Source organism: Cheilinus undulatus, linkage group 13 (assembly GCF_018320785.1).
Source record: "Cheilinus undulatus linkage group 13, ASM1832078v1, whole genome shotgun sequence".
NCBI lineage: Eukaryota > Metazoa > Chordata > Actinopteri > Labriformes > Labridae > Cheilinus > Cheilinus undulatus.
This window is the reverse complement of record NC_054877.1, coordinates 32,921,740-32,943,342: the sequence shown is the minus strand read 5'-3', so window position 1 is coordinate 32,943,342 and position 21,603 is coordinate 32,921,740. Positions and strand designations below refer to the sequence as shown.

The following is a 21,603-nucleotide window of genomic DNA, read 5'->3' as shown; positions in this document are numbered from 1 at the left end:
GGGAAAAAGACATTCAAACCAACCTGACCTTGTGTGGAAAAGTAATTGCCCCCTAAGCCTAATAACTGTTTATGCCACCCAACAACTGCAAGTAAGCATTTGTAATAACTAGCAATAAGTCTTTAACATAGCTGTGGAGGAATTTTGGCCCACTTTACTCTGCAGAATTGTTTTAAGCCACTTTGGAGGTTTTTCAAGCATAAACTGCATGTTTAAGGTCATGCCACAACAACTCGATCAGATTTAAGACCGGGCTTTGACTAGGCCTTCATTTTGTTTTTATAAGTCATTCAGAGGTGGACTTGTCAGTGTATTTTGGATCATTGCCCTGCTGCATAACCCAAGTGCACTTGAGCTTGTGTTCACAAACTGATGGCCGGACATTCTCCTTCAGGATTTTCTGGTAGAGAGCAGAATTCATTATTCCATTATTTATGGCAAGTGGTCCAGGTCCTGAAGCAGCAAAGCAGCCCCAAGCCACCACACTACCACCACGTCTGACTGTTGGTATGAGGTTCTGTTTATGAAATACTATGTTAGTTTTACACCAGATGTAACTGATGCACACCTTCCAAAATGTCTGCTTTTGTCTCATCAGTTCCCTGAATATTTTCCCAGAAGTCTTGGGGATCATTGAGATATTTATGGCAAATGTGAGACAAGCCTTTTTGTATTTTTTGGTCAGCGGTGTTTTTAGCATTGGAACTCTCCCATGGATTCCATTTTTGACCTGTCTCTTTCTTGTTGATTCATAAATACTAACCCTAACTGAGTCAAGTAAGGCCTGCAGGTCTTTAGATGTTCTGGGTTTTTTATTATTATTTTTTTGACCTCCTGGATGAGTCGTCGAGGCGCTCTTAGTAGACTAGCCACTCCTGAGAGGTTCACCACTGTCCCAAGTTTTCTCCATTTGTGAATAATGGCCCTCCATGTGGTTAGCTGAAATCAATTACTTTGTTTGTGTGTGGCTTGAGAAATTTAACTCAGCTTCCCAAGAAAAAGTGGTTTATCACAATTAATTCATGATTTCACAAGGGGACAACTACTTTTTCATATAGGCCTAGGTAGATTTGGATGGCTGTTTCCATTGATAAATAAAATCAACATTTAAAAACTGTAGATAGTAGCCTATCTGCTGCTTGCTCTCAGTCTACTTCAGTCTACTTTGACTTTCCCAGGTTTAACAGCAGGGTCCCTTTGTAAAAAGGCCAAATACCTAAAAAAGCATGCTAAGTTTCTGCCAAAGCCTCTTGATGCTGTTTGCCATCCTGATTTTTTTAGCATACTGCATTTGACATAAAAGCATGGAAAAATGCTTATTTTTCCAGGATGCTCAAAAGTACAGAACTATGGATGTTGAGGAGCACCATTCACCCTTTATAGGAAGTATAAACAGTGACAACTAATCAATAAAAGTCTCTGTTTCATCAGTTAAAACAACAAAGCAAAGACAGTCTGATCAGTATTCCTGTGTTTAAAAGGTCAGGATTTTTGACATTTAGAATATGTTCTCTCCATAGGGAAACTTTTTCCATAAGAATTTTGTCCTCTCATGACTTTGGTAAAACAATCTTTTAACCAGGTTTTGTTTATCATTTCCCAGAAGAGAGCGACAATGAATGAAGTTAAAGGGGCCTCAGTAAATTCATGGGAACCACAATGATCCCTATTCTACAATGAAATATGTCCAAGTTGTACAAACTGCCAACCTGATAAGTTTCCACTTCACTGATTGTAAAGAACCTGTACTCTTAGCTCTCTAATGTATAGGGCTTAACCCCTATAATCCATAATCTCTGTCACCAGACGTCTAAGGGTAATATGATAAAGATAAATGTCTTGTGTTCTTCCCAGCGTGTAATCCTATGGAAGATATTTTTACTTATTCCATCCCTACAGTACAGGGGTTGGGAACTTGGCGATCCTATAAACCTCTAATATTGCTTATGTGAGGGAGTCCTGTTGATTTGGGAACAATACATTTACTGTTTCTGTGTGGATCTCTGCTATGTCATAGAGGTCATGTGTGTCATGCATGTGTATAGCCTTGTGTTCGGAGGTCTAATTGAAAACCTCACAGTACTTTTCTGAGTAATGAAACTTGTCTGAGAATGTACAAAATTATATCCCATCCTGGTTTTAAAGGGAAAGGTTCAAACTGCAGCTTATTGGTCAATCTTTAATTTGAAGAAACTCTTTTAATACAACCAAGCATGTATTTATTGTTATTTACCCAGGTTTCAAAAGCTGTAAATAGGAGCTTTTTATCAAAGTTAAACACATATTCTATACTGTTTATCATACTTGTACAAAGACAGGTAGTAATGTAGGAATACAATATCTGAGATAGCACAGATTAAATATGTTTTATCTCACAAACGAGCATGTTCAGCTAAGATTTAGATATGAGAGAACTGTGCACAGAAAACATTCACAAAGTGGAACGTTTTGGCACTTTTGGCTCACCATAAAGTCTCCTTTTAAAACATCAAAAACTGGCGTTTCTGAATAAGACACTGTGGAAATTTACATGTCAAAACAAAACACCATTTTGGACAGCGTTTAAAAATAAGACAGCCTTTCTTGTTTTACAAAGCCAGTGAATTCAAAGTTTCCACAACCAAATTAATGCATCCATAAAACAAATTAGTAATTAATCAACTGCAGAGCTGTATGGTTTCATGAATTGTACTATACCAGTGGTTCCCAACCTTTTTTTCTTAGGCCCCTCCCTACTTGCATCTAAGAAAGCTATGCCCCCTTTGACCCACTCAGAAAAAGTACACATCATTTGTAACTGTTTTCATTGACAAAATCCCAACATAACAGGCCTATATAGACTAAAGATCTATATCTAATCTAAGCTACATTACGACTGTTTATTAGGACCTCTCTAGGAAAAAAGAAATGCTAATTTCTTGAAAAAAAAAACTTGAAATTTTCAAGTTTTAAAAGTTAATTTAAGAGGAAAAAAAAACATTTTAATGACTTTATAAGCACAAATGTACCTGAACCCTGGATTTGAATTTTTGAGTTTATAAAGCGCAAAAGTCAAAATCTTACTATGGTTTTTCAGTTTGGTTTCTTGATTTGATTTTTAACTTTACACTGTAAAATTATGGTTTAAAAAACTTGAAATTTTGAAGTTCCTATGCCAAAATTAAAGATTTAATAAACTCAGGAGACATTTTTCCCCCTTGTTAATTACTGACTTTTGAAATCCTGTAATCTTTTAAATATAAGACATTATAATCTCAAATATTTGGATTTTTTCCCACCCAAATTTTGACCTTTTTGATCAGAGATCAACAGATTTTCCTCATATTTTAATCTTTTAGTTTGGTTTTACACCATGGTACATTATGTTTCAAATCATGATTTCTAAAAAAATAAAATAAATAATAACATCAACTGTTGACTATGTCAGAGCACCCCCCCCCCCCAGCTGTTTGGCGCCCCACTCAGGGGTCTCTGGAACCCAGGTTGGGAACCACTGTACTTTACGATGTATGATACTATGTTTGTTCATCTGGTATAACTACAATATTTGACAGAGGATATAACGTTTTAACATTGCAAATGAGCATGCATGTCTAAGATTTTGTATCAGAAATGTTTCCAAATGGAGACTGTATGGCCAGGTGTAGGTGCTTGCTTTTATTCATTCATTCATTTTATTCACCTGTGGCAAGAGGCAGATTGAAACACTGGAATTTAATAATTATCAGATGTGGACAAATATTTTTATCCGTCTATCAACCTACCGTCCTACCAAAGGAAAAACACAACTCTTGTCGACACCCCAACGTAGTAGATGGTGGTAATATTGAATGCGAACCAATGTAAAATGCAAAGAAGAAGAAAATCTTATCTTGTCACATACTGCCACCTGTCGGTTGAAGTACGGTTGATGGCCGTTCTACTACCTTATTGAGACAGGTTTAATGCGTAGAATTTAGGGTTGTTTTGTTCTATTTATTTATGTATTTTTATTGTTATTTTTAAATGTATTTATCATTATTTGAAGACGGGTAATTACTCTGGTCCACACTCCAACACAGTAGGTGGCGATAACGCACCTTTACGCTAGTTAGCACCCGCCAAAAAACAAAAGAAGAAGAAGTTGTTTGCATGTATTAGCATGCTGTACTGTATGTTGGTGGACTAGCTTCATTTATCGGAGCTCTTGCACGGGCTAACCTGTCTGTATCGATGAAACAACCTCATAATGAACCCGCGGGACCATAATCCCCCTTTCAAACGTCATGAAACACTTAAGGATTCGTCGAAAAACAGCGAGAAACCGCTGCAGATGAAAAGGTAACTTAAATCTCCCAGTCTTAACGATCTGTGTGATGTCAACTTGCATTATATAAAACGTTTTTCAACTTGGTTGTAGTGTTAATTCTTGACACCGATTTTAAATGAGTTGTATTTGGAGGATGGGTGTGATTACACTAACTGCTAGCTCAAATAATGTCAACAATGAACAGCTATTGGGTTAGCACAAGCAGAGCAGATAGCAGTAGCATTCATGTTTACGGGGTTCATAACTTGTCAAAAGAAACTTCTCCGTACAACGACAATACAGTAAACAAATAACACATCAGACATCAGATATCAGATACGATACTGTTAGATACAGGTTACCTTTAAGGAAAACATTTGAACAGATGCCTCTTTTAAATGTTAAAGAGCCTGTAAAGTAAAAATAAATCTGTATTTACGTTTGACATATGATAAATCACTGTGTTATGAACCCCCAGGTCAAATTTCAGTCAAATAAAGCATCTTCAAGTTTATAAAATTAAGCTTCAAATCATGAAAAATGAGGCAGTAAAATCTGCTCCAGGATGGTGTGGGCGTGTCTGTTGAATGAGCTGAAGCCACGCCCACTCAGGAAGAACACGATCCTCTCAGGTTTTAAGAATGGTACAATGTGAATGGAGGAAAGCACTCACGCCATTAGCCTGTCTCTTGACCTTTTGTCGACCTTAGAAGAAAAGACAAAGTCTGTTCAAATCTCTGCTATGATGCTTTGAATGATCCATAGAGCACTGTGACAACAGACAGTACTGAGATGGACTGCTCTGTGATTTTAGATTGTGACAAACTGTGATGAAGAGTGGCTCATAGTTAAGTTGGATGAGTTAAACAAGCCCTCACACAGTAAGCATGAGCAGCTATCTTGTAATTAGAGCTGTAAATAAAGACACATACAGGCAGCGTAGTCTGCAGCATTAACCCCCTCACTCATGGTGTCATACTTGGAAAAATACTTTCCCCTGAAAACATGAACCAATAAACAAAAAATGCATAACTGTAACTTTCCAATGAAACATGAACATAACATTACATTAGAACGGTACAAGAGTGAATTCCTTTGCACAAAATGAACCCAGAAGTCCCTGCTCCAGGTGACTGCTTCCTTCCACAATATTGTAGTGTTAGAGGGGCGGGGTCATTCCCAACTGTGAGCTCATGACATCGTGAGCCCACATATTGGCCCTGCCCACATGAAACCAAGCCAGGAAAGAGGTGAAATGGCCTAAATCCAGAATTCAGTCATATGTAGATCTCAGTGTTTTCACATGTTTACAGCAACCATATTCCATCATATCTAGGGTGTTAAGACAAAAACGTTGGATTTCACTTTACAGGGTCTTTAACTAAACACTTTTATAGGTTTTTGGACATTTACATAATTTGAATTATGAACTTCTATTGTTTCTTCATAAAAACATGTATGTATTGTGCTGTCCTTTATGTTGTATTGTCTTTTGTCTGCACCTCAAGTCCGTGGCAAAGTTTGAATTGAATTAAAGACATCAGAACAATACAACAACAAAGTCAAACAATACATGAGTATGGATACAACAATGGATGACCACACCTGAAGATGACAGAGAGCACATTAAAAAAAGCACAATACAGATGTTACACATGTATTTATTGGCAATCATATATCTGTGGGTGTTAACAGTCAGTAAACACCATTATGCTCACTTTCATGTCAAACAGCTGTTCACTTCCATTGCGATAAAGTTTTTTATTTATTTATTTTATTTGTCTTAAAGGGTACCATTTGGCTATAAAGAAGCAATGAATTTCATCCCAAGAAAGCTAGAAGGTTACACAAAGGGCTCAGCTGGTTACGTTCCTCGGTCCCAGAAAACTGAAGGTAAGTTTTATGGACTTCTAACCACATCTAACACCATAACATACTCTACACATAAAGGCATGCCATGTATTATTTATGTTGCACCTCATTTATTTTATTTATTATTTCATAGCCTGACCGATTGATCGGCCCACCGATCAATCGGTCAGGCTATAGTGTATCACAGATTAATCAACATCGGCCAATATGTAGCCAATATATTAACTTTTTTGCTGCGTGGGGATTCTGTCACTCTGCTCCTGTCACTCTGCTCCTGTGTGTCCCTGCTGAACTCAGCCCGAGTGCCTGGCCGCTCCACCTCACACACAAGCGAGCACAGCAGCAGCAGCAGCAGCTCTCCCCCACTCACTCACTCAGCTGCAGCAGAGAAGAGGACTAAGACCAGAGAAACGGCGAGAGAAACTGCATTGTTTTTACTTCATGGTAAGCTCTGACTTTATAAAAAAAATATAACACTACACTTTAGTGACCCATGACAATAATGTCCTCACGAAAACATGCTGTTAGGGCACATCAAGGAGAGCATGCTAGCTTTTTCACTTCAATTTTAGAGAGCGTAGTACGACGTTTTAACATCGTCCAAGTTGCATTATTGTAAAATAAACAATGATAAATGCAACTGTTAATTCCCATGTCCACCATTATCTAATATAAGACTATTTTACAGCATTTTAACGTTGTCTAAGTTCTTATCTCATATATCAGCCGATATATCTGTTATCGGCCAATATATTGGATATTGGCTGATATTTGGATATCGGCTTTTTTTTTAGCCCCAATATCAGTATCGGTTGGGCTCTAGTTCGTATGTTTCACCTGCTGCAATCTGAAAATTGCAATAGGACATATTTCTTAATTTCAGTTAATTGCCCAGCCTTTGTAGGAACACAGAACTGGCCCACACTTGGCTGCTTTACTCCTCACTAGTTTCAGCCCAAAGCCCGGAAGCTCTTCTTCCACACTTTTACACCTTTTAGGATTAAAAAAACATGATGGAAATTGTGGCTTTTGTATTTTTTGAAGCACAAAACACAATGCGGTAGTGTCAATTTATCAATTGACCACAAGATTATCTATGTGAAATGTTTAGGGAAAAACACATGTCGACATTGTGCAGCCTGCTGTTGAAATCATGTTCCTGTACCAAATCACAACTGTTTGTGTTGAATTGATTTCTTGATCCCCTAACAAAATGAAAAACAAACAGACACTGACCGAACACAACTTGCTACAGTTTTGTTACAGTTGTTGCGCAGGGTTATATTTACAACTATATTTGTGCATTAACTCTCTCAAAACTAATGTTTATTAATGTTATTTACCTTTTGTTTTATACAGGACCCACTGAGTTAAAATGGAAGTCTTCATTTAAACCGTTAGATGAAGCAGAAGAAAGCCCCTCTGAGGAAAAGAAAATAAGCACTCCGAAGAAGTAAACAACTAAGGGATTTTACATCCCACATCAGAACTTTTAACTTTGTCTTTTGGTGACTTAAATTGTTTAAATACTATGAAGATAAAGTCCTTTCATATTGTTCTATCTAGATGTTCTGTGGTCTAAGTGCAGGATTGAAGACAAAAGTACTGAGTCTCTCAGCCAGTTACATACTTTTAGAAAAAGTTGGATTTGTTTTGATCCGGCTGGACTTTTAAAATCCATGTAAACATGTCAATCTGACCAAAATTGTACGACTAGACTATGCAGTTCATGCCAATCCAGTCTGGACCAGCTATGGCACTGATCATCAACTGGCGCCCCGGGGGCCAAATCAGGCCCCCCAAAGCTTCCTGTCTGCCTCACAGAAGATCATTAAATTCATGAACAGGAAAAGAAAATGTTAGGGTTTTAAGAGTATCTTTTGGCTTTAAATGTCGGCAGCTGTTAAATCCACCCCAAAAGCATTTGGTAGTCAAATAGTTTTAGAATGGCTTAACATTTGATCTATTTTTACAGAAATTCACTTGTAAATATTTAAAAAATGTGTTAAAACTGGCAAAAATGGGCAGATAAAGTGGTGAAAAGGAAGAGTGGCAAAAATGGCTGATAAGTGGCCAAATGGGTTGTGGAGTGGCACAAAGGGACAAAAACTCAGGAAAAGTGGTGAAAGGAGGTTAAAATGTGGCAAACCATCAGATTAATAGGAAAACAGTGTCAAAAAGTATATCAAAAATGGGGTGAAAGTAGCAAAAATGGTGAAAAAAGTGATGAAAATTGGCAAAAATAGACAAAAAGTGGCAACAATGGATAATTGCATGACACAAATGGTAAGAAAAGCAAGAAAAGTGGTTTAAAGGAGTTAAAGAAAGGCAAACAATGGGTTAAAAAGACAAAAAAGGGCAAAAAGTATCAAAAATGGGTTAAAAGTGGCAAAATATTGCAAAAATAGCCAATAGCAAAGTAGTGAAAAGGCCCACAAAATTGGCTGGGCTCCTGCCTGTCTCCTTGTGGTCTATGGCATTGTAGATTGGGATAGATCTCACAGGTAATGCCTAAAAATGCCCTGCATTTTAAAGGAAAATACAAATACTAATAAAATAATGTGTTAATCAGAAAAAAATATTGATCGTATTTTTCTTTATTTGGAAGTCCGGCCCCCAAAGACTCTGCCAAGACTAAATCTGGCCCTTGTGCAATTGCAGTTGATGACCCCGAATTATGGGTTTTACCAGCTGTATTTAAGTTGTAATTTGAATATTCCACCTACTTCCTACAGGCGTAAAGTTCTGTGTGAAATACTGCTGTTGTGGTGATAGTTTTGGGATAACTCAGTGGATTTTACCGGCTATTTGGTGACAGTAGTGCATGCATTCCCCTGAGCAGTAACACCGTTTGTTTTCCATCTAAAAGTTGATTTCCACCATCCACAGTTGAATTATCTCGTTACTGATTATCAGTGTTAAGATTGTTATTTTTTACTTGCTCTAGGCTTTGGTAATCACCCATGCAAAATGCGTTATCATATTTTTCATACAATTTCAACGCTGTTGGATGATTAATGGCAGTTTGCAGGAGCTTTTTTCAGCCGTTAGTCTGTTTAGAGACAATAAGAATCAAGACATGGCACCCTGAAAAACACTTGGTTATGCATTTCATTGACTGGTTAAATCAAGTGAAAACGTCGAATCTTTTTAAAATTTTCAGTTAGTTTGGATGTGGTGCTCTACTAGTTAAGATCAGCCCAACCAAACAATGCTATGCTATGCTGTTAGGTTTGTCCATGTTTTTGTCATTTGAAATACAGCTGGTTAGCTTCTTGCTAACTTGTTGACAAGATCAACCTGAAGTAGGTCCAAAGTAACTAGCTGAAAGGGGCCATACTGCCACCTGCCATAGCAAAGTCCGACATGCTCCTGTCAATAAATTGTTTCTCCTGTTGTGCATGCATGCTGGGGAGTATTCAGGTTCTATATCCAAATCAAGCAATAGTCTGTAGCTCAACATTACTCCCCATGTAAATGTATTGACTTAGTGCCAGTCAGAGATGTACTGACTAATAACTTCACTTGCACATTTCAGAAATATGTGAACATTAAGCTTGAAACAAGGTTGTTAAAGTTAACTAAAACTAACTGAATAACTAAAACTAAAATTCAAAAATCATTTTAGTTATCTGAAACTAAATAAAAACTAAGCTTTACCAAAAAAAACTGAATCTGATTGGTTAAGACTACACATAGTGGTAGTTTTACATCTGGAGTTGTATTCAAACATAATTAGAACATAAAATGATAAGTGAAGAGTAGCCTGTTTTAATATGTTTTTAAAAATGTATGACACTCACTCAGCCCTGGCGTCTATCCGTAAAAAACTAAAACTAATACTAAAACTAATAAAAACTGAACTAAAACAAAGCATTTTTGCAAAATCTAAACTAAACTAACAAAACCAGCAGTGAAAACTAATAAAAACTAAACTGAAATCGAACACAGAAAGTGAAAAACTATTCAAAACTATAATAACCTTGATTTGAAATGCATGCTCACAGCTGATCTGTAAAAATCATTTCACAGACACACTAAAAGCCTCCTCTGTCTCCCTCAGGGATGAGCTCTACAATCCTTACGAGCCTGGTTCATCAGACTCTGAGCATGAGATGCCGGAGAGTCAAGACAACGCCGACAATGAACCAGTTCAGCAACAGGGAAGTCAGAGTCTGTCCCCACAAAGTAGCAGCAGTCAAAGCCGCTGGGACTCATCTGTACTGAGGCCAGGAAGCCGACCCCTCAGCAGGCTGGACTTTGGCTCGGTGACAATACCAAACAAGAGCCAGAGTCTCAGTCCAGTGCACAGACCTCCTGAAAAGCAGGCTTATAGTCCAGACACAGAATCCCTTGACCCACCGAGTTATGACCCTGGAAACAGACCTCTGGCCCACCGAGCCTGCAGCCCTGACAGGCTTATCCCTGCTTCCTCCACCCAAGTTTTCCCTGCTTACGGAGCACAGAGGACCAACGGGGAGGAGAGGATACCAATCCAAGAGTTCAGGAGAGATGTATCACCTGTGAGACAGGTAAAAGAGAAGAGGCAGAGAGCCTCTGTTTGTTGTAATGTTTATACTTATTGAACAGCCATTAGAGCTTGTATGTACATTGATGACTGTTATTTAGAGTTGATAATATTCTCTTCTCTGTAGATAACCACTGTTAGATTATCACCACCCAGGTTAAAGCGGGACTACCCCCAACAGTTGGCACCTGTTGAAACAGGTAAGTTAACATCTTAAAAAGAAGTAGTAGAGACATCATGGCATAAGATTGTATGGTTTGATTACTATCTAACTGGACTAACAGAATTGTAAAGGTTGATACAATTTTTGTTCAAATTAAACTACATTGCTAATGTGTCCACCATTATGTGACAAAAACAAGTCATAATATCCCAATATTGGACAGTTGCTTGCTTTTCTCACTAACAGATGTCCCAAAACATTGCAAAAATATTTGTGCAAAATAGAAAAAAGTATCTTGGGTACTTTAAATGCTATTAGTCATCAAAATAAGAGCCTATATTGTTTTAAAATGTGGTCGATTAAAGTATATATTTTGACACCACACAACTGTGAACTTGATATAAAGCAGTGGTTCCCATCCTTTGTCCAGACCCCAGGTTGGGAACCGATGATGTAAAGAATATTGTGTTTGTGTATTTTAAACAGATCTGGACCAAATCCCGCCCTCCAACAAGGTGACAAGACTTGGAAGCAAAAATGTTTTAATGGACAAGTAAGAACTAAAGCTTTTTATACACTTATATATGTTATATAATGAAGTCATATTGTTGATAGTTTAGTATAATATCTAAAGAAATTATGCTCTTTTAACATATCTGCTTGTGCACACAAAGCCAAACCAAAGTTAGGTATCTGTAAATAAAAATCCTGAGTTTATTTAATTATCAACTACAATATATAGCAAAGAAAGAGATTCAAATAATTTTAGTGAAATGAAACCGGTAAAGATGACGAGCTAGATGCTCAGACTGATAGCTGAGAACTCATTCAAATCCTTTTTGAGTAAATTAGTCTACATTTCTTTTTCCTCACTGTGGGAACTGTAAATCTATGTGAATTTTCTTTTTCCTGCTGTTACACATTATAAGTCAAACTAGACAGATTAGCAAATTTAGACATGTAGTCGGACATTGTTATTTATAAAGGCTAAAACAACATATTTGATAAATCAGTGCTGCTGTCCTAGCGTAGTACGTAATGCTTTCAGGCAGCAGGATGTGGAAGAATGTCTGGAGTTGTTTTGCCACTGACATCCTTCTTCTGACTTCTTTTGTCTTTTTAGTTGCAAATAAATCAAGAAGCTGTAAAATCATGACAATTTCTCTTTTCTGTAACTAACCACCTGAAATGCAGTTATCCAACACTGAATTGACCTTAGTAGATTAACATTATTGCCTTTTATTTGTAGAGAAAAGAATGAAATTATTAGCCTTTTTATTATTATTAGATTTTTTCACACAGCTTTTCCAAACATCCTAGTTTTATTATGGATACTTACATGATTTTACTTTGCACACAGAAACAAAATTATTGCACAACAACTACCAGGCTCTAAATTATTAGCTCCCCTGATGCTACTAGTCAGTTGTGTCTCCTTTTTGCTGGATAACAGCCTGCAGTCATTTCTTGTGGTTTTCAGCAAGTCTCAGTGTCTTCCTAGGAATCCCAGCCCATTCTTCTTTGGCCAAACTATCAAGCTCCTTTAGCCAGGGCTTTAAGCTGGCTGTCAATAACGTTCACTTTGTTCCTCTGGAGGTAGTTCTTCACCAGGAGTGACAGATGTCTTTGGTCGTTGTCGTGTTGGAAGACAAAGTCACAACCCAGACCCAGTTTTTCTGCAGACTGTTTTAGGTTTTCCTAGAAAATCTCCAGGTCCTTCTTTCTGCATGAGTCCTTCCACCTCTGTGAGATTCCCAGTTCCAGATCACAGAAGCATCCCCACAGCATAATACTCCCACTGCCGTGTTTCACTGTGGGGGTTATTTGCCTTTCCCTTTCAAACATAAGCAATGTCTCTATGGCCAAAGAGCTCTAGTTTGGTCTCATTTGACCAAAGGACACCCTTCCAGTATTCATAATCCCTCTCCGGGTTGTCCTTAGCATACTTATGTCTGATTTGAAGGTGTCTGCTGCCTTTGACTAAAAAACGTTATCACTTTTCAAATTTTCTATTTTCGCTCGAACTCTGCAACGTAACTTTGGAGTTACAGTAGCTGTAGCTTGGAGCTCAGATAAGTATCTGGTATTGGCCAGAAACGTGAAACTGTTTGGGACAGAATCCGGTCTCCGGACCAAGGTTGTTTCTGGCATCTGGGATCGGACAGAAACGAGAAACTGTCTGGGACAGAATCCGGTCTCCGGACCAAGGTTGTTTCTGGCATCTGGGATCGGACAGAAACGAGAAACTGTCTGGGACAGAATCCGGTCTTCAACCAAGGTTGTTTCTGGCATATATATAAAGGGATTGGCCAGAAACGTGCAACTTTCTGGGAAAGAAACCAGTCTATGGACCAAGGTTGTTTCTGACATATTAAAAACAAAAACAGAGAGGAACCCCGGTTTTAAACTTGCCTTGCTTTGCCTTGTCTCTTCTGCAGAAGTGGAGTTTTTCTTGATCTGATACTTTTCAGTCCATTCCTGTGCAAGGCTCTGGTGATCGTCTTCTTTGAGACTACACTTCCAGACTTGTCTAAGTCATTCACTAGTTTCTTAACAGTTGTTCAGGAGTCTTTAGACACATCTCTCACTAGTTTTCTTTCCAGAATCTGTGGAGTCTTTCTCTTCCTCCCAGGCTTGTTCTGGACTGTGTGGCTCTCTTGACTTTCTTGATAATACTTCTCACTCCAGTTCTTGACTCTTGGAAACTTTGTGATAACTTTGTATATCCTTCTACTGATTTGTAAGCATCAGCAATCTTTTTCTCAAATGTAACTGATTTTTTTTTTGGCATGATGCTAATCCAGTGACAGCTTAACCCTTACTAAAGTTTTTATACTGTTTGCAAATGGTAGATATTCCTCAGTTTTAACTTGATTTTACAAGCTTTGAGCATTACAACGGTAAATCAAATCCTTGCACAACAGTGGTTTCTGCTATGGCTCAACAAAAAAGGTTTTTTGTGAAATAATTTTGTTTCCATGTGCAAAGTAAAATAATGTAAGCATCTAAAACAGAACTTTGATGTTTTGTATGAAAAAAATCCTTGCTATGTTTAGCAGCACTTGGGAAAGGCTTTATAAAAATTAATTTTCATGGGGGGGGCTAATAACTTAATTCTCATCGGTATGTTGTACAAGGAAACACTAGAGTTCAACATTGTGGAAATGTAAGAAACAGATTCACATGTAAACTGCCTTTGTTTTGCAATGCACTCTAGGTAGTGATGTTAAATGTTTGCACCTGGTATAGTCAACACACATTGAAATGTAAGGTTCCCTTTCACCGCTTTTTAGCTTTCCACCTTGAATGTGGCACCATAGATATACCTTTAACCCAATTTTTTTTTTTGTTTTACTTCTCTATCATTTCTGAGTATTATGGTTGTAAGTTGGGTCTCAATATTAGTTTTGCTTGTATGAGAACTGTAGGCTGTCAGCAGTAAATATCAATATTTTGCACCTCTGATTGTCTTCACATTTATTTTAGGAACCCCATTGTCTGTGACCTCTGTGATGTGGAGTTGGGGAATGGTCTGGAGCTGGAGGATCACTTAGAGAGCAAGAGTCACTGGGACACCTTGGAGTACATCCAGCAGCACAATAATTATGATGATATTATAATAGCATTCTTACAGGTAAGATAATACACAGCATGGACCTCTTAAAGAGGGTTTTCTGAATCCCTGGTCTATAATGATCTTCTGATGGACTTCTTCACAACATTTTTTCAACTTGATGTGAGAATATTAGATGAGTAACAATGGAAGCCCAAAGCAGACATGCATTCATAAGATTTATTTTACACTGTATTCTGTAATTATGAGTAATTTCCATATTTTTCTCAAAATCTCAACTTATGTATGTTGATATCTTAAGATAATAGTGCTGTTTTTGGAGTGTTAGTGAATTAATTTCTGAAAACCTCAAGAAGGGATGCACAATATTATTGGTATGATATCAATACCTGCAGATATTTGCCTAAAAAGGCAATTATCGGTAGTAACAATTTTGAAACTTCTGCTGATAATTACAGCAGATAAATAGGATGTTAATATTGGCCTATATCTGCCCTATGTATGACTAAATGTTTGGAGTTTTAGGCAGGAGCAATGGACTTACGTCAACTATGGTTGTTTTCTTTTTATCCTCATTCCTTAAACTTTAGTGTGGGTTCAAAGGACTTAAATTTGTTTCATTTTCACTCTTAAGCTTCAAAGTATGTTTCAGGGGCTAAAGTTTTAGGTTTGGAGTACACATTTAAATATCGGTATTGATATTGGTATTGGCTAAAATGAATCTCTAAATATCAGCATATATGATACCAGCAAAAGCATGATATCGGGGGCACTGGTGTAGCTCAGTTGGAAGAGATAACCAGGCACCCACAAACAGAAGCTATAGTGTGCATGCTGTCCCCAATATGCACCCCTAAATTAAGTCATTATCAATGGAAAACAAGGGTTTTTTAAAACCTTGAGTTAAAAACTTAAACAAGTACAGATATAAATAAATAATTAATAAAATAAGTAATAAATAAGTAGTAAATTACTTATGGCAATTACAGAATAAAATAAAACTTTTAAACATCTTTTTTTGTTATGCCTAATTTTCATATGCATTTCAGCAAAAAAAAAAAAATCTTAATGATCTGTAACAGTGGTTTTCAACTTCTTTTGCCAAAGGCACACCTTAGATCAAGTGTCTAAAAAACATGTTAGACTAACTTTTGTTGTAGTTATTATGCATAGTTGTACAGATTCCCACGGCACACCTAAGTTTGCCTCAAGGCACACCAGAGTGCCTCACCACACCATTTGAGAACCACTGATTTAGAATCTCCTCCTAGGATTTCTGTAAATGGCATAGAGCTCTGTGAATCCAAAGAGAAACTCTGGTGCAATATAGCTCAGAAATTACAGTATTAAAGTATAAAAATGAAGAGAAGTTCAAACTTGAATTTTAAGTGTTTGAGATCTAAATGCAAAGATAACATGGATTTAAAAAAGACATGATGAAAAAAACAAAAGAGATCAGTAGTGTTGTACTCAAGACCACACTATCCGAGACCAAGACTTGTCCGAGACCAGGGTGCAACAAGACCGAGACTTTTGGGGGTCGAGACTGAGACAAGCCAAGACTGAGACAAGACCAAGACCATAAAAATCAGTTTTTAAAAAACATGACAAGGTTGAACAGTTAAAGGGCAGTCTCTCTTTAATTTTAGTTTTCTTTTTAAGAAATTTTGACAGATAAAAACAAAGTGACTCTTTCAAAGAACTACATGCAAAAATCTCAAATCTTAACAAATTTGCTCAACTAACTTCTTTTAAAAAATAAATCCTTGTATGTATTTATAAGCCACTGACAAGTAATTATTTTAAACAGATCTGAAAATGTGATGTCTATCTAGATTTGTCAGGTGAATGAGGCCTGAAGTAAGTCTTCAGAGGTATTTCTGACTAGAAATAAGATGGACTGATGTCCATGTTTTTGCAGGTGTAGCTATTTTTTGTTCTAGCAAGTGCTTCGCCATATTATCACATTAATGAAGTCGAAGAATAGCAGATCAGTGCTGGTCTCAACTGGTCTTGATGGACAATCCTGAGTCTTGCCAGCTCGAGACGGAGACAAGACAGAGTAAAAATGTTCTCGAGTCCTAGACAAGACCAAGACGTTCAAAATGTGGTCTCAAGACCAAGACCATTCTTAAGTACTACAACACTAGAGATCAGATCATGGAACATTAATGAATGTTAAGACTTTATGTGCAAGACTGGCGGTTAAGGATTTTCTTTCTACAGGACACAATGCTGTATAAAAGCCGTCAGTGCAGTCGAGCCATAGAGGGCTGTGCACTCCAAGGTAAATAAGCTTTAAGTTAAAAAAAAAAAAAAAAAGAAAAAGTTACAGACATCCACTGTTGTATCAGAGTCCCAGTATCTTCTCCTCCAGTCAGTGATAGCTTAGATTTACTGATTGTTTTCTCTGTCAGCTCTTCAGGAAAACAATCACATGACAAAGATGGAAGTCTTCCACTGTGCTGCCTGCAAAGTCTTTGTCTCCACATCGGCATCCTCAGTGCAGACTCACATCACCTCTAAGGAACACCTCAGTAACACACAGGTAATGCTGCTTTCACGTAACACAACATCAAACAGCAACAACACTGACCAGACGAGAAACAAGCTGTTGACCAGTTTATTGATTGATTTCTTGAAGGAGTTTGAAGCACGACAGAGACACGTTTGCCTGAGCAAAGCAGAATCCATGATGAAGGAGCTGGAACCTCAGTTTGAACTCTTCCTTCAGGTATGTAGAAAGAGTGAATATTTGAAACAGCTTCATGGTAGTTGAACTTTCCTGATCAGTACTTCACTGCATTACTGTTTACCCACTGTACCTATTTCTTTCTCGTCTTTGTATCGTATCCCAAATTATGTAATCAACATTGTTAAGAGGAAATGCAGCTGCTGCTGCTCTAACATGCAGAAAAATCAGCATTTCATATTGAGGCAACAGAATTGATTAATTTATCATTTGACTTTATTTGTACAAACAGAAAAGCAGGAGACTAGGCATGCCCTGACATCTTCGTTTCAGAAAGTATAAGACTGTAATTACACAGATGTTTAAATCAAAATTTTAGACATACAAGTTACAAAGAATTTGCTTTTGAAAAGACCAAAGCAATTTGCTCTACTCAAGAGGCTCTTTTTGTCTTGTTTGAGGATGTTTTTTCACCTTATAACGGAAACATTAAAACCATATGCTCTTATTTGTGTGTTAGGTACATCTCACAAAAGTAGAAAATTATGTAAAAGTTAGTGTTTTTCCCAGGATGTACATCAGAAAGTTAAACTTCCATGGATTTTAAGATTTATCTCAAACAAATTGAAATATTTCAAGACTTTTTGTGGTTTTCAATCTTGATGATTGTGGCACACAGCTCATGAAAATCAAAAATCCACTATCTTAATATATTAGAATATTGTGGTAAAGTCCAGTTTGCAAAGGTTTCCTAAACCTTCATTCTCTCACTCTGGTTCAGTCCACACAACCACAATCATGCAGAAGACTGCCGAGTTAACAAATGTACAGAAGACAATCACTGACATCCTCCACAAAGAGGGTTAGCCACAGTAGGTCACTGCTGAAAGAGCAGGCTGTTCTCAGGTTCTGTATCAAAACATATTCATGGAAAGTTGACTGGAGGAGGGAATTGTGGTAAGAAAAGGTGCACAAGCAACAGGGATGACCTCAGCCTTCAGAGGATTGTCAAACAAAGCAGATTCAGGAACTTATGGGAGCTTCACAAGGAGTGGACTGAGGCTGGAGTCTATGTGTGGTGGCTCCTGATCCACTGGCCGGTCCAGGAAATGTGCTACAAGTTTCGTGTTCTTGGTGTTGAGCCCCTCCTGTACTGCAAACAACGTTAAAGGCTCCTCATTTTGGCTAAGAACAAAAAGAACTGGACCATTGCTCAGTGTTCTCAAGTCCTGTTTTCAGATCAAAGTTAATTTTTTATTTAATTAAGGAATCAAGATCCAGGAGGCACAGAATCTAAGGTACTTGAAGTCCAGCTTGAAGCTCTCACAGTCAGTGATGATTTGGGATGTCATGTCATCTGCTGGTGTTGGTCCGCTGTGCTTTATCAAGTCCAGAGTCAGCCATCTACAAGGAGATTTTAATGCATTTCATGCTTCCATCTGCAGAGAAGCTTTATGGAGTTACTGATTTCCTTTTCCACTAGGACTTGGCACCTGCCCACAGTGAAGCCAAAATGAACAGAAATGGGTTAACTGACCGTGGTATTACAGTGCTTGATCGGCCTGACCTGAACCCCATAGAGAATCTCTGGAGAATGTCAAGAGGAAGATGAGAGACATCAGACTCAACAAAACAGACAAGCTGAAGGCTGCTATCAGAGCAACCTGGGCTTCATAACAACATAGCAGTGCCACGGACTGATTGGCTCCATGTCAATCGCATAGCTTAAGTAATTTGTGCGAAACGTGCTCTAACCAATTACTGAGTGCATAAATGAAAATATTTTCCAGAAGATAAACATTTCTGTTTTCAAAATATTTTTTTGGACTGATGTTATGTGATATTGTAATATTGTAAGATAGTAGGTTTTTTTTGTGAGCTGTAAGCTTTACCCATCAAAGATGTAAAAAAGTCTTGAGATATTTCACTTTGTAGGAGATGAATCTAGGATATATGGACATTTCACTTTTTGAATTAAATCATGTTATTTTAACTTTTTGAGATGCACCTGTAATTACCATTACAGCAGATGGTCTTGTCTTTATTAATCAAACTGGTACCTGAGAATCACACTGTCCACTAAAGCAACTGTCTATCTCTGGTTTCATCACAAACAGAAACATACAGATACATGTGCCAAAAAAATTGAATCTATTTTGCAGAAAATAAAAATTTACAGCAAAAATGAAAGAAAAAATTCATGTTGCTTGTTTAGCTGTGATACTAGTTTTTCCCTAAATAACATATTTACCACCGCCAAGGAGGTTATGTGATCCGCAGGGTTAGTTAGTTAGTTTGTTAGCAACACAACTCAAAAAGTTATGGACGGATTTTCATGAAATTTCCAGGAAAAGTCAGAAATGGCATAAGGAAGAACTGATTAGATTTTGGGACTGATCCGGATCACCGGATCCAGGAATTTTTTAAAGATTCTTTACTATTGGGAGATAGGGCTAATGGAGGAGGTCTGCGCTCTCTGAGTGCTTTTCTAGTTATCTGTTGTGTCCTAAGTTTTATTGCTATATTAATAATAGTAATAATACATTTTATTCATAAGCACCTTTCTGAACACTCAAGGTCACTTTACAGATGAAACCAAGCACAATAAAAACAATACATAAAAGCAAATAGTATAAAATATTCTTCTTTTTGATATATTGATATAAGGTGGTGCATGTGCACTGGATGTTAGCATGACTGATAATCTCTGGCATTCAGCCATTGTTTTGCTAACCTGCACGTCAAGCTCCAAACTGGAAGGACTTGGACCGAGAGCCACAACACCATCGTGCCTCTCTGGGATACACTTTTTATAAACAATCAAATTACTTACCTTTTGTCAACTAACATAATCTGTATCCCTAATTCAAAGTGCCATCTTAAGTTCAATAGTCAAGTCCCTTTGACATTTTGCCTTCACTATTGCTGTCATGGAGGTTTTATGGGGGAAGAAATAACCTTCTGCATTGGAAATGTAACAGGCGTAGACAAGACAGGATCAGTGTCCAACTTTTTGAGGTGTTACTGTGTTCAATCATACATAAAGTCTCAATGTTTTCAGACATCATGCATAAGACACGTGCTTGTTTTAATTTCTATTTTTCTGATATTATGTCCAAATGTGAAATAAGGTTGTAAGGCTGTTACCAAGTACTTGTAATTTCCTTTAAGTGGATGTAGATTGCTCTCTACAGATTTAGCTATCAGACGGCTTAACTGAATGTTTTCTTTCAGGGTGCCAGCCCGTTCGAATGACAGAAATCCGACTCTTGAAAGATTGTTACACTGAGATCCTGCTCTGCTTCTGATGAAGATCCACAGATCTGAACTGCTGACTTCAGTCAAAACTTCACATTAATGGGACCTTTTGTGTGCAGACAACCAACTGTGCCATACGTGATTTTTCTGTATTATTATGGAGCTCCATACATTAGCAGAGAAAGGTTTGGATTCCTTGGTCATTTTTTCCCAAATTCTACTTATAAAAACTAAAATTAAGCTAAAAAATCATGAAAGTTAAAGGTGCAATGTGTAAAACTGAATGTCAACATCTAGAAGTGGGTTCTAGATTGCATTTCTCTGCTGGAAACTGTGGCAACCAGTTGAATTTAATGTGTATCTGTAATGTGAATAGAATTCAATACAATACAGTAACTTTATTTATGCTTTTTCCTTTTTTCCTCTCTGTTACCATGGACATATGTAAAAATCCAAGATGGCAGCATCCATGGAGGGGACCCTCCCTATGTATGAATTAAAGGTTTATTCTGAGTTGTTTTTTCAAAATAGCTATTTTTGAATTTAGATGACTAAACACTTATTTAGACCATCTTAGAAATGTTTTTCTTTATTTTACCAAGTTTGTTCAGCTAAATGCTACTAGGCTAAATATTACACACTGCACCTTTAAGGCAATAAAATCTGCTCTAGGATTGTGTGGGTGTGGCTTCAGATGAATGAGCTGAAACCACGCCCACTCATGAAAAACACAATCCTCTCATTTTAAACAGAGGCAGTTGCCCGGCTCTGTGCCAAAGCAAAGAGACGGAATTTGGGGATTAAATGTACTGTTTTCTGGCACAAATCTCTCCATTTTTATACTTTTAATGACCTTGGCTGATAGATTTGGGAAGTTTGCCTCACAATGAACAAAAGATCAGCTAACAACAGACTAGTTAGATAAACTGTTGGTGATTTCATATCGCAGTATTGTGGGGGGGGGTGTTTCCCCATCAAGACTGGTGATGGCCTGCTCAAATAAAACCAAGCCAGGAAAGAGGTGAACAACTTTCTAAGGGTCTTAATCACAAATTCAATCACACTTAGATCTTAGTGTTTTCACGTTAACAGCGGCCTTATTTCAACAGATCTAGTGTGTTAAGACACAAAGTTTGCATTTCATTTTACTGGAACTTGAAATAAAAACACTACGCATAATTTTAAGAAACAGAAGCCCTGTTTGATATGATCATAAAATACTTGTTTA

At 37.4% G+C, this 21,603-nt stretch overlaps 1 protein-coding gene across 1 annotated transcript; it reads left to right on the top strand.

The window, feature by feature from the left end:
- Positions 1 to 4,128: 4,128 nt before the first annotated feature.
- On the top strand, positions 4,129 to 20,699 carry LOC121519744. The gene is made up of 12 exons (XM_041802612.1): positions 4,129 to 4,320; positions 6,078 to 6,181; positions 6,458 to 6,604; positions 7,520 to 7,613; positions 10,224 to 10,692; positions 10,816 to 10,888; positions 11,338 to 11,404; positions 14,338 to 14,485; positions 16,652 to 16,712; positions 16,843 to 16,973; positions 17,070 to 17,159; positions 20,352 to 20,699. Exons 1-12 carry the CDS (start codon positions 4,229 to 4,231, stop codon positions 20,370 to 20,372), a joined length of 1,497 nt encoding a protein of 498 aa, XP_041658546.1. The 5' UTR covers positions 4,129 to 4,228; the 3' UTR covers positions 20,373 to 20,699.
- The last annotated feature ends 904 nt before the right edge of the window (positions 20,700 to 21,603 follow it).

What these genes read in the sequence shown, in the direction of transcription:
- LOC121519744 (XM_041802612.1), top strand. Translation starts at nt 4,229, where the DNA reads ATGAACCCGCGGGACCATAATCCCCCTTTCAAACGTCATGAAACACTT. An exon ending in AAACCGCTGCAGATGAAAAG is followed by an intron (nt 4,321 to 6,077) that starts GTAACTTAAATC and finishes TTTGTCTTAAAG; the next exon opens with GGTACCATTTGGCTATAAAG. An exon ending in AAAAATGTTTTAATGGACAA is followed by an intron (nt 11,405 to 14,337) that starts GTAAGAACTAAA and finishes CATTTATTTTAG; the next exon opens with GAACCCCATTGTCTGTGACC.